General features: G+C 56.0%; 1 protein-coding gene across 1 annotated transcript in view; it reads right to left on the reverse strand.

The window, feature by feature from the left end:
• Positions 1-7,545, reverse strand: part of SLC37A2 (solute carrier family 37 member 2) — a 61,640-nt gene extending 54,095 nt beyond the window's left edge. Inside the window, exon 1 of the mRNA XM_048827263.2 lies at positions 7,233-7,545. Within this exon, the coding sequence (XP_048683220.1) occupies positions 7,233-7,291 (59 nt within the window). The 5' untranslated portion in view covers positions 7,292-7,545. The remainder of the gene's footprint in view (positions 1-7,232) is intronic.
• Positions 7,546-13,538: the final 5,993 nt, after the last annotated feature.

The following is a 13,538-nucleotide window of genomic DNA, read 5'->3' on the forward strand; positions in this document are numbered from 1 at the left end:
TGCCAGCATGAAAGGCTCCATAGCTTACTACCTACTTACACACTGAATCATTAACACACCATGTAATTATGTACCGTACGTATGTATGTGACAGATTCTAACCACTCGAATGCATACTTACCTCTGTCCTTGCTTTCTAAGCCCTGGTCTACACTGGGGGGCTACACAGCCAATAGCGTAGCTGCAGTCGGCGGATCTTAGGTCGACTTACCTGGCCGTGAGGACGGCGGCGAGTCGACGGCTGCAGCTCCCCCGTCGACTCCGCTTCTGCCTCTCGCAAGCTGGAGTTCCGGAGTCAACGGGGAGCGTGTTTGGGGATCAATTTATCGCGTCTAGACAAAACGCGGTGAATTGATCCCCGATAGATCAATCACTACCCGCCGATCCAGCGAGTAGTGAAGACCTGCCCTGAGGGACATTACAGTACATTACCATACACCAGATTTCATGACCATCCAGATACCATGGTGATGGGCACAATGAGATGATCTACTGTTTCTTTAAAATTGCAGCAAGAAGTCAGGCTAGGTCAAGTGAGATGAGTGAGGGGTAGCTGGTAAGAGTCTCAGTAGAAGCTTTAAACTAAAGCAGAGCAAGACAAAAGTTGCTTTGGGAAGAATGCTTCTCTTTATTGCAAAAGGGCTCCTTGCTCAGTGCTAGAAGAAAGCAATACTTTCCACGATTCTTCAGCGATCTTGTGTCTATCATGTGACAATGCCAGATTCCATGCCAATGAGGCACAAGCCACTATGCTCCCAGAAGTGATGACTCAGTATTTATACTAATAGCCGTAATGGGAACTGAAAGGTTCCAAGCCCTCGTTATGTAGAAAAAGTCACACAGACGCTAGGACAGTCAGGTTTGTAAACAGGGTGTAAGGGAATTATCTACACTCAACCGAATGGGAACTGCACCACCACTCCATGTGCTGCTTTGAGAGTTCATCAAAAATTACAAGGCTTCCACGGCCCGCCCCCATCTACATTTCCAAAAAGAGAGACAATATCAAAAATGGAATGTAAAAAGAGAAGACAGAAGCCCTGTGAACATTCTATTTGTGGGGACCAAGTCTCTCTCTGGAAGATCTTTGCCTATCTGGCTCAAGAGGAGTTTTCCCCCTCCCAGCCCTGCCCAATTAGAAAGGCAAATGAAAGCTGCAGACATCCATTTCTATCTCTGTAGCCCCACTAATCTTCTCATTTTCAGAGCAGGGCAGACTGAAGCCCCCTACAGAGCCTGAAGCTTAGGCCAACAAAGCCCTGAGAATTCTTCAGGGATTGGAATGCAACTCAGCAGACTAACAAGGCACTCCCTGACATATGGGCTCCGTCTTCCCATACAACACAGCACAGCAATGCCCAGGGGAAGAACCTTTCTTGTAGCCAAAGACGAGAGGCCTGGACAGGGGAGAACTAGCTATAAGAGGAGAACGGCTACAGATGAGTTGTATTTTCCTTTCAGTGTCCTGAAAAAGCCAGATAAGCTTCACTCTCACGGTTTAGTTGATAGAGGAGATAAAGTGAACCTGCCTTTTACCTGTAATCTTGGCACTTTATCAGGGGGGCATCAAGTGACAGGCTTTTACAAAGCACTCTCATGAACTGCAGCGATACAATATAGCATTATAGGAAATATCGTACTACGACCATGGATACTAATGTCACTTAAAAGCCAAAGGTATGGAGTAAATGAAATACGTTTGAAGTAGAACAGGATATCTGCCGCAAACCACCCCAACAGAAGTCCCCAAAGTTTACTCTTTTATCTGAACAGAGTAACAACTGGAAGACAGGTACATTAATGTGGACAGCAAGCAGTGCAAATTATCGTATGCAAATAGACATACGGTCCAGCGAAAGCAAATGAGAGAAAACGGAGGCTGACAGTCTCTAAGATCAGCTCTGTCACTCGTGTGACATTGTCAAGTCCCTTGCTAGTTGTGCCTCAGTTTCCCCATTTTTAAAATGAGCCTATTAATACTCTTTCTGCTGCAAGATTTATTAATTAGGCAATAAACTGTGGTCCTTGGATTAAATAGGAAGCATGAAGTATTAAGAGCCCATGCATAACATACTACACCCTGTTCTTTGCTTCTGCTGATATATAAACCTCTGAAGTTGAGCAAAGCAAACATTTTATGAGAAGTGTTATTTCACATTTAGTTTCACTGGATTTGCAGATTTTAAAGAGCCACAAAAATAATCTTAAAAACATTTGTTTCATTGCTGGCCACCAGCATTATGTTGGGGTTTCCATAGCCACACAGGGACTATCTACACAGTGACACTCAGTGCAAGTCTACACTTAAAATGCTGCAGCTGCACCACTGTAGCCCTTTAATGAAGATGGTCTACGCCGACAGGAGAGAGCTCTCCCACTGGCATAGTTAATCCACCTCCCTGAGAGGCAGTAGCTATGTCCATGGGATTTTTCACAACCCCAAGCGACATGGTTCTACCGATATAGGTCTGTAGTGTAGAGCCAACCTCAGAAAAATTAATCCAAATTAATTAAACCTGTGATCATGTAGAATCATAGAATATCAGGGTTGGAAGGGACCTCAGGAGGTCATCTAGTCCAACCCCCTGCTCAAAAGCAGGACCAATCCCCAACTAAATCATCCCAACCAGGGCTTTGTCAAGCCTGACCTTAAAAATATCTAAGGAAGGAGATTCCACCACCTCCCTAGGTAACGCATTCCAGTGTTTCACCACCCTTCTAGTGAAAAAGTTTTTCCTAACATCCAACCTAAACCTCCCCCATGGCAACTTGAGACCATTACTCCTCATTCTGTCATCTGGTTCCACTGAGAACAGTCTAGATCAGGGGTGGGCAAACTACAGCCCGCGGGACTGTCCTGCCCAGCCCCTGAGCTCCCGACTGGGGAGGCTAGTCCCCAGCCCCTCCCCCACTGTCCCCCCTCCCCCGCAGCCACACCGTCGCACGGGCAACACGGCTTGCGCCCACCCACCTCCCAGGCTTTCAGATAAATCCTGTCCTGCCACTCTGAGCGGCCTGGTAAGGGTAAGGGCACGGGGGGGAGGGCAGGAGGTCCTGGGGTGCAGTCACGGGACAGTTGGATGGGGCAGAGGTTCAGGGGGGCGGTCAGGAGACAGGGAGCAGGGGGGGTTGGATAGGTTGTGGGGTCCCGGGGGTGGGCGGTCAGGGGACAAGGAGCGGGGGGGGGGGTTGGATGGGTCAGGGATTCTGAGGGGGGCAGTCAGGGGGCGGGAAGTGGGAGGGGGCGGATAGGGGGCAGGGGCCAGGCTGTTTGGGGAGTCACAGCCCTCCATACCGTTTCGCAACCCCGATGTGGCCCTCGGGCCAAAAAGTTTGCCCACCCCTGGTCTAGATGCATCCTCTTTGGAACCCCCTTTCAGGTAGTTGAAAGCAGCTATCAAATCCCCCCTCATTCTTCTCTTCTGCAGACTAAATAATCCCATTCCCTCAGCCTCTCCTCATAAGTCATGTGCCCCAGCCCCCTGATCATTTTTGTTGCCCTCCGCTGGACGCTTTCCAATTTTTCCACATCCTTCTTGTTGTGTGGAGCCAAAATCTGCATACAGTACTCCAGATGAGGCCTCACCAATGCCATCAATCAATTCTGAAATGAGTGTCCTAAGGAGTTTAATGCAGTTTAACTAATCCACTTCAAATGCAGAGTTTTAGGATATGTCTACACTTAAAACGCTACAGCGTCACAGCTGCACTTCTGTAGCACTTCAGTATAGACACCACCTGCGCCCACAGGAGAGCTTCTCCCATCAGCGTAGGTAATTCACCTTCACGAGAGGTGACAGCTAGGTTGATGGACAAATTCTTCCATTGAGCATAGCTACGTCTCTGAGGGGTGTGCATTTTTCACACCCCTGAGCGACATACCTGGGTTAACCTTTTTAGTGGCCTATGTTAATTTGGATGAACTCTCCTGAGTGTAGACATACCCTAAATACCCCTGCTCCTGCCTCAAAACCCGCGCAATGTTGGTCCACAAAGATACACCAGCAAGTTGCCCAGCAACTTGCCGCGGGAATTGGCGTAGACTTGGGGCAATCCATTGCTCACCATGAAATATAACAGGTGCCAACCAAGTAGGAGGAGAAAGTCCACAAATGATAAAATATACCACCCAGGGCACTTTCTGATCTGGATGATCTCCTTGTTTCAGTGACAAAGCGTCAGATGCCAGAGGGCTTGTGCATGGGGCAGGACCTGCAGTTTGTGACAGACACAATAAACTCAAGAGCCGGGAGCGCTCCTCCACCCGCATGTCTGCCAGCAAAAAATCAACCCTGAGCAGCAGCTCAGCTCTGCGCCCCCAGCTCTTCCATGCTACCCTGCGCCCACTCCAGCCCTGGGCTCCCCCTCCTGCTCTCCCGTGCCACCCCACGCCCACTCCAGCCCTGGGCTCCCCCTCCTGCTCTCCCGTGCCACCCCGTGCCCACTCCAGCCCTGGGCTCCCCCTCCTGCTCTCCCGTGCCACCCCGTGCCCACTCCAGCCCTGGGCTCCCCCTCCTGCTCTCCCGTGCCACCCCGCGCCCACTCCAGCCCTGGGCTCCCCCTCCTGCTCTCCCGTGCCACCCCGCGCCCATTCCAGCCCTGGACTCCCCCTCCTGCTCTCCCGTGCCACCCCGCGCCCACTCCAGCCCTGGGCTCCCCCTCCTGCTCTCCCGTGCCACCCCGCGCCCACTCCATTCCTGGGATCCCCCTCCAGCTCTCCCGTGCCACCCCACGCCCACTCCAGCCCTGGGCTCCCCCTCCTGCTCTCCCGTGCCACCCCGTGCCCATTCCAGCCCTGGGCTCCCCCTCCAGCTCTCCCGTGCCACCCCACGCCCACTCCAGCCCTGGGCTCCCCCTCCTGCTCTCCCGTGCCACCCCGCGCCCATTCCAGCCCTGGGCTCTCCCCTGCAGCTCTCCCGTGCCACCCCACGCCCATTCCAGCCCTGGGCTCCCCCTCCAGCTCTCCCGTGCCACCCCACGCCCACTCCATCCCTGGGCTCCCCCTCCAGCTCTCCCGTGCCACCCCGCGCCCATTCCATCCCTGGGCTCCCCCTCCAGCTCTCCCGTGCCACCCCGCGCCCATTCCAGCCCTGGACTCCCCCTCCAGCTCTCCCGTGCCACCCCGCGCCCATTCCAGCCCTGGGCTCCCCCTCCAGCTCTCCCGTGCCACCCCGCGCCCACTCCAGCCCTGGGCTCCCCCTCCAGCTCTCCCGTGCCACCCCGCGCCCATTCCAGCCCTGGACTCCCCCTCCAGCTCTCCCGTGCCACCCTGCGCCCACTCCAGCCCTGGGCTCCCCCTCCAGCTCTCCCGTGCCACCCCACGCCCACTCCAGCCCTGGGCTCCCCCTCCTGCTCTCCCGTGCCACCCCGCGCCCATTCCAGCCCTGGGCTCTCCCCTCCAGCTCTCCCGTGCCACCCCACGCCCACTCCAGCCCTGGGCTCCCCCTCCTGCTCTCCCGTGCCACCCCACGCCCATTCCAGCCCTGGGCTCCCCCTCCAGCTCTCCCGTGCCACCCCGCGCCCACTCCAGCCCTGGGCTCCCCCTCCTGCTCTCCCGTGCCACCCCGCGCCCATTCCATCCCTGGGCTCCCCCTCCAGCTCTCCCGTGCCACCCCGCGCCCACTCCAGCCCTGGGCTCCCCCTCCTGCTCTCCCGTGCCACCCCGCGCCCACTCCAGCCCTGGGCTCCCCCTCCAGCTCTCCCGTGCCACCCCGCGCCCACTCCAGCCCTGGGCTCCCCCTCCAGCTCTCCCGTGCCACCCCGCGCCCATTCCAGCCCTGGGCTCCCCCTCCTGCTCTCCCGTGCCACCCCACGCCCACTCCAGCCCTGGGCTCCCCCTCCTGCTCTCCCGTGCCACCCCGCGCCCATTCCAGCCCTGGGCTCCCCCTCCTGCTCTCCCGTGCCACCCCGCGCCCATTCCATCCCTGGGCTCCCCCTCCAGCTCTCCCGTGCCACCCCGCGCCCATTCCAGCCCTGGGCTCCCCCTCCTGCTCTCCCGTGCCACCCCACGCCCATTCCATCTTTGGGCTCCCCCTCCTGCTCTCCCGTGCCACCCCGCGCCCACTCCAGCTCTGGGCTCCCCCTCCTGCTCTCCCCTTCCACCCCACGCCCATTCCATCCCTGGGCTCCCCCTCCAGCTCTCCCGTGCCACCCCGCGCCCATTCCAGCCCTGGACTCCCCCTCCTGCTCTCCTGTGCCACCCCGCGCCCACTCCAGCCCTGGGCTCCCCCTCCTGCTCTCCCATGCCACCCCACGCCCATTCCAGCCCTGGGCTCCCCCTCCAGCTCTCCCGTGCCACCCCACGCCCATTCCAGCCCTGGGCTCCCCCTCCAGCTCTCCCGTGCCACCCCGCGCCCATTCCAGCCCTGGGCTCCCCCTCCAGCTCTCCCGTGCCACCCCACGCCCATTCCAGCCCTGGGCTCCCCCTCCTGCTCTCCCGTGCCACCCCGCGCCCACTCCAGCCCTGGGCTCCCCCTCCTGCTCTCCCGTGCCACCCCACGCCCATTCCATCCCTGGGCTCCCCCTCCTGCTCTCCCGTGCCACCCCGCGCCCACTCCAGCCCTGGGCTCCCCCTCCTGCTCTCCCGTGCCACCCCGCGCCCACTCCAGCCCTGGGCTCCCCCTCCTGCTCTCCCGTGCCACCCCGCGCCCACTCCAGCCCTGGGCTCCCCCTCCTGCTCTCCCGTGCCACCCCGCGCCCACTCCAGCCCTGGGCTCCCCCTCCTGCTCTCCCGTGCCACCCCATACCCATTCCAGCCCTGGACTCCCCCTCCTGCTCTCCCGTGCCACCCCGCGCCCACTCCAGCCCTGGGCTCCCCCTCCTGCTCTCCCGTGCCACCCCGCGCCCACTCCAGCCCTGGGCTCCCCCTCCTGCTCTCCCGTGCCACCCCGCGCCCACTCCAGCCCTGGGCTCCCCCTCCTGCTCTCCCGTGCCACCCCGCGCCCACTCCAGCCCTGGGCTCCCCCTCCTGCTCTCCCGTGCCACCCCGCGCCCACTCCAGCCCTGGGCTCCCCCTAGAACTGCCATGTCCTCTCCCTGGCGCCCCGCTAGTCCAGCCCAGTCTTTCTGGAGCAGACAGTGCCACGGTTTGTGGGCAGGGATGAACCGGCTACGAGGCCTCGGCGGAAGGACCAGCCCCGCTCGCCCGCCGGAGTCCCCACGGGCGGTGCCCCGGCCCGGCCGGGCATCGCAGCGCCGCTGGTGCCCCTGCAGCCGGCGGCCCCGGAGCTTACCAGCTGTCCCGGGGCAGAGCCCGGATGACGCGAATCCCGGGAGCCAGCGAGGATCTCATGGTGCCGGGCGCGGGGAGCGGCGATCTCGGCTGCAGGCCCGCAGGGCGCTGCCATTTAAATGCCCCGCTGGAGGCCGGCAGCCGGGCACATGGTGCTGGGTCAGCCCCGTTCCCCACCCCGCCGGTCACATGCTGCGGCCGCGCCGGGGCCCGGTTCGGGTCCCCGCCTCCTGCGTCCCGGCTCCGCTCCAGGGCCCGCCCGGCGCTGTGTGCTGGGGCTGCGGATCGGCGCTCCTCCCTGCCCGCATCCCTGCGCCTCCCCCTGCGCCCCCTCCCCGCCCGCATCCGCCCTCCCTGCGCCTCCCTCTGCGCCCCCTCCCCGCCCGCATCCGCCCTCCCTGCGCCTCCCTCTGCGCCCCTGTCCCTCCCTGCGCCCCCTCCCCGTGCGCCTCCCCGTGCGCCCCCTCCCCGCCGGCATCCCTGCGCCTCCCTGCGCCTCCCTCTGCGCCCCCGGCCCTCCCTGCGCCCCCTCCCCGTGCGCCCCCTCCCCGCCGGCATCCCTGCGCCTCCCCCTGCGCCCCCTCCCCGCCCGCATCCGCCCTCCCTGCGCCTCCCTCTGCGCCCCTGGCCCTCCCTGCGCCCCCTCCCCGTGCGCCCCCTCCCCGCCCGCATCCCTGCGCCTCCCTCTGCGCCCCCTCCCCGCCCGCATCCGCCCTCCCTGCGCCTCCCTCTGCGCCCCTGGCCCTCCCTGCGCCCCCTCCCCGTGCGCCCCCTCCCCGTCCGCATCCCTGCGCCTCCCCCTGCGCCCCCTCCCTGCCCGCATCCGCCCTCCCTGCGCCTCCCTCTGCGCCCCCGCCCCACCCTGCGCCCTCTCCCCGTGCGCCCCCTCCCCGCCCGCATCCGCCGTGCGCCCTCCCTGCGCCTCCCCCTGCGCCCTCCCTGCGCCTCTCCTCCCGCCTCAGCCCCCCTCCTCCCATCCGCTGTGCGCCCCCCCTGTGCACCCCTGCACCCTCCCTGTGCCTGCCATGCGCCCCTCCCCTCCCGCCTCTGCCCCCTCCCCGTGCGCCCCCTGCGCCCTCCCTGCTCCTCCCCGCCCGCATCTGCCCCCTGCAGCCTCCCTGCGCCTCCTGTCTGGCGTGTGCCCCTCCCCATGCACCCCCTGCTCCCTCCCTGCCCCTCCCCTCCTGCCTCAGCCCCTCTCTGCCCCTCCCACCTCTGCCCCCTCCCCATGCACCTCCTCCTCCCACCCACCGTGCGCCCCTCCCCTCCCAATCTGCCCCCTCCCCGTGCGCCCCCTCCTCCCACTCCTGTGCGCCTCCCCCCGCCTGCCTCTGCCCCCTCCCCACCCGCATCCGCCGTGCACCCCCTGCACCCTCCCTGCTCCTCCCGTCTAAATTGGTTAGTCTCTAAGGTGCCACAAGTTCTCCTTTTCTTTTTGCGGATACAGACTAATACGGCTGCTGCTCTGAAACAGGCCATGGCTTATGTACTCAAAAACCCAGAATGCTGCATACTGTTCTTGTTGCAAACTCTTCCAGTCTAATGTTCCAGCCACATTGGGTTCTACAGGAACAAAGGACTGGACAAAACTGGCTAGAAATCTGGCATGCCATAAGAAGGCAGCAAATCACCAGAGAGCATTCCATAGGTGGAAAGAGCTTGAGATGAGAGTAAGGTTAAAGGCCACCACAGATAATTAGCATCAAGAGAAGATTGCATCAGAGTCTCTTTACTGGCAAAATGTTCTGAAAAGGCTCTTTGCCATTGTGAGAAAGCTTGCTACCCAAAGCCTAGCCCTGCGTGGCACTTCAGATCAGCTGTATGTGCCAAACAATGGAAACTTCCTTAAGATTGTGGAGCTGATGGCTGAGTTTGATGCTGTACTCCAGGAGCATCTAAGAAGAGTCACCACTCAAGAAATGTACAAACACCACTACCTTGGAAAAACAATTCAAAATGAGATCATACAGTCACTGGCAACAAAAGTCAAACAGAAGATTGGGGCAGATCTGAAGTCAGCAAGATCTTACTCTGTTATTCTGGACTGCACACCTGACATCAGCCATATGGAACAAATGACTTTAATGGAGCGTTTTGTAACAACAACAGAACCTAGTGACAATGTCCCTGCAATGGTGACTGTCAGAGCATTTTCTAGGATTTATTGACATTGATGATACTACAGGAGCTGGTATGACAAATGTGCTTCTTAAAAAGCTGGAAGAGATGGCAATTGCGATAGCTGACAGGAGAGGTCAGGGCTACGGTAATGGTGCCAACATGAGAGGACAGAACAGAACAGTGCAGACACGGATCCAAGAGTTAAACCCCTCGAGCTTTTTTTGTCCCATGCAGTTCTCACTCATTGACCTTGGTGGTCAGTGATGCAGCATCAGCTTCCAGTGAGGCTGCTGAATTTTTTAACGTAATTCAAAGCATCTCTGTATTTTTCTCTGCATCAACTCATCCGTGGCAAATTTTGAAGCAACATCTGGGAAGATCCTCTCTGACACTGAGACCACTGAGTGCCACACGATGGGAAAGTCGAGTGGAGGCGATAAAGCCTATCAAACACCAAATTGGGAAGATAGATGATGCCATAGTTGCCTTATGGAGGATAATGCTATGACAGGAACTGTTCATGGGAGAACAGTGGCAAAGGGAAATGGAATCACCAGAAACATACATAACTTCAAATTTCTGTGTGGCTTAGTGTTGTGGCATGACATAGTGTTTGAAATAAATGTTGTAAGCAAGAGACTCCAAGATGTTGACCTTGATATATCTGGAGCAATGGAACAATTGGACAAAGCATAGTCATACCTACAGTCTTACCAGTCAGATGAGGGATTTCAAAACATTCTGAAGAGTGCAAGAAGTTGGTAAAGGAACTTCACACTGAAGGTATTTTCCCACCCACTCAAGAATACAAGAGTCACCGAAGAAGAAGACATTTTGATTATGAGGCACGGGATAATCCTACAATCTAATCTAATTGCCTTCTATGATGAGATAACTTGCTCTGTGGATGAAGGGAAAGCAGTGGACATGTTGTTCCTTGACTTTAGCAAAGCTTTTGACACGGTCTCCCACAGTATTCTTGCCAGCAAGTTAAAGAAGTATGGGCTGGATGAATGGACTATAAGGTGGATAGAAAGCTGGCTAGATTGTCAGGCTCAACGGGTAGTGATCAATGGCTCCATGTCTAGTTGGCAGCTGATATCAAGTGGAGTGCCCCAAGGGTCGGTCCTGGGGCCGGTTTTGTTCAATATCTTCATAAATGATCTGGAGGATGGAGTGGATTGCACTCTCAGCAAATTTGCAGATGATACTAAACTGGGAGGAGAGGTAAATACGCTGGAGGGTAGGGATAGGATACAGAGGGACCTAGACAAATTGGAGGATTGGGCCAAAAGAAATCTGATGAGGTTCAACAAGGACAAGTGCAGAGTCCTGCACTTAGGACTGAAGAACCCCATGCACTGCTACAGACTAGGGACCGAATGGCTCGGCAGCAGTTCTGCAGAAAAGGACCTAGGGGTTACAGTGGATGAGAAGCTGGATATGAGTCAACAGTGTGCCCTTGTTGCCAAGAAGGCCAATGGCATTTTGGGATGTATAAGTAGGGGCATTGCCAGCAGATCGAGGGATGTGATCGTTCCCCTCTGTTCGATACTGGTGAGGCCTCATCTGGAGTACTGTGTCCAGTTTTGGGCCCCACACTACAAGAAGGATGTGGATAAATTGGAGAGAGTCCAGCGGAGGGCAACAAAAATGATTAGGGGACTGGAACACATGACTTATGAGGAGAGGCTGAGGGAACTGCGGATGTTTAGTCTGCAGAAGAGAAGAATGAGGGGGGATTTGATAGCTGCTCTCAACTACCTGAAAGGGGGTTCCAAAGAGGATGGCTCTAGACTGTTCTCAGTGGTAGCAGATGACAGAACAAGGAGTAATGGTCTCCAGTTGCAGTGGGGGAGATTTAGGTTGGATATTAGGAAAGACTTTTTCACTAGGAGGGTGGTGAAACACTGGCATGCATTACCTAGGGAGGTGGTGGTATCTCCTTCCTTAGAAGTTTTTAAGGTCAGGCTTGACAAAGCCCTGGCTGGGATGATTTAATTGGGGATTGGCCCTGCTTTGAGCAGGGGGTTGGACTAGATGACCTCGTTAGGTCCCTTCCAACCCTGATATTCTATGATTCATAAGAGACCCCAAACAACAATTCAAAGTTGAATTCTTTAACCAGGTGCTAGATTGTGCAATACAGTCAGTTGACGAACGTTTCCTGCAGCTCAAGGAACACAGCAGTACATTTGGGATGTTGTCTGATATTCCAAAACTCCTCACTATACCTGAAGAAGACCGACACCAGCAATGCAGGGCACTGGAGACAGTGTTGACACATGATGACATGCGCGATATTGATGCGAGTGATTTAGGTGAAGAACCGAGAGCCCTTTCAAGATACATTTCAGCAGGATCAATTCCAAGGGCTGTTCTGGAATATATGTGCACAAAAACTCTCTTTCCAAATGCTTTTGTTGCTCTGCGCATACTTCTAACTCTTCCTGTAACAGTTGCCAGTGGAGAACGCAGCTTCTCCAAGCTGAAGTTAATAAGAACACATCTACGCTCCACAGTGACACAGGAGAGGCTGGTTGGCCTTGCAACCATCTCAACAGAGCAGGAGCTGGCCCAGACTGTGGACCTTCAGCAGGAAACAGTTCAAATCTTTGCAACCAAGAAGTCAGGGAAAGCACCACTTTGATTATTCACACAGATACAAATGCCAGTGTTTACTCTGCAGACAAGGAAAGTTACATTTGCTGTTCAGGCGTTTGAAAGTTAAGTGTTACTTAACATTTTTGAACAAGGCATTTTAAGTTGTTAGTTCTTCTTTATTGGGGTAGGTGGCAGAGCAGTACCATGAGAGGACTAGAACAGGAAGCAGGCAGAATTGAGACCTTTCAAAGTTTTGGGCCAAGCGAGAGGGCATGGGGGCATCATTTGAGCTCCCCGCCTCAGGTACCATAATGTTGTGGGCCGGCCCTGCAACCCTGCCTGTATCTCCAAGCACATATAGCCTGTCATAAATATAAAGGGAAGGGTAAACCCCTTTGAAATCCCTCCTGGCCAGGGGAAAGCTCCTCTCACCTGTAAAGGGTTAAGAAGCTAAAGGTAACCTCGCTGGCACCTGACCAAAATGACCAATGAGGAGACAAGATACTTTCAAAAGCTGGGAGGAGGGAGAGGAACAAAGGGTCTGTCTGTGTGCTGCTCTTGCCAGAGACAGAACAGGAATGGAGTCTTAGAACTTTTAGTAAGTAATCTAGCTAGGTACGTGTTAGATTATGATTTCTTTAAATGGCTGAGAAAAGAATTGTGCTGAATAGAATAACTATTTCTGTCTGTGTATCTTTTTTGTAACTTAAGGTTTTGCCTAGAGGGGTTCTCTATGTTTTGAATCTAATTACCCTGTAAGATATCTACCATCCTGATTTTACAGGGGGGATTTCTTTATTTCTATTTACTTCTATTTTTTATTAAAAGTCTTCTTGTAAAAACTGAATGCTTTTTCATTGTTCTCAGATCCAAGGGTTTGGGTCTGTGGTCACCTATGCAAATTGGTGAGGCTTTTTATCCAACATTTCCCAGGAAAGGGGGGGTGCAAGTGTTGGGAGGATTGTTCATTGTTCTTAAGATCCAAGGGTCTGGGTCTGTAGTCACCTAGGCAAATTGGTGAGGCTTTTACCAAACCTTGTCCAGGAAGTGGGGTGCAAGGTTTTGGGAAGTATTTTGGGGGGAAAGACGCGTCCAAACAGCTCTTCCCCAGTAACCAGTATTAGTTTGGTGGTGGTAGCGGCCATTCCAAGGATAACGGGTGTAATATTTTGTACCTTGGGGAAGTTTTGACCTAAGCTGGTAAAGATAAGCTTAGGGGGTTTTTTCATGCAGGTCCCCACATCTGTACCCTAGAGTTCAGAGTGGGGGAGGAACCTTGACATGGTGGCACAGTGGTGGGATTAACCTGAAATCATTTGAGATCCAGTTGAGATTTTTTGAACTAGAAATACAGATTTTAAAAAGGAAACTCTTTCTGGTGGACACCAGGAAGACTGGCATCCTCAGAGACAGTTGGTAGTTCCAACTAAATACCGGGCCAAGCTCTTGAGCTTAGCCCATGATCACCCTAGTGGCCATGCTGGGGTGAACAGGACCAAAGACCGTTTGGGGGGGGTCATTCCACTGGGAGGGAATGGGCAAGGATGTTTCTACCTATGTCCAGTCTTGTGAGGTGTGCCAA

The sequence above is a fragment of the Caretta caretta genome, chromosome 22 (genome assembly GCF_965140235.1).
Source record: "Caretta caretta isolate rCarCar2 chromosome 22, rCarCar1.hap1, whole genome shotgun sequence".
Classification (NCBI taxonomy): domain Eukaryota; kingdom Metazoa; phylum Chordata; order Testudines; family Cheloniidae; genus Caretta; species Caretta caretta.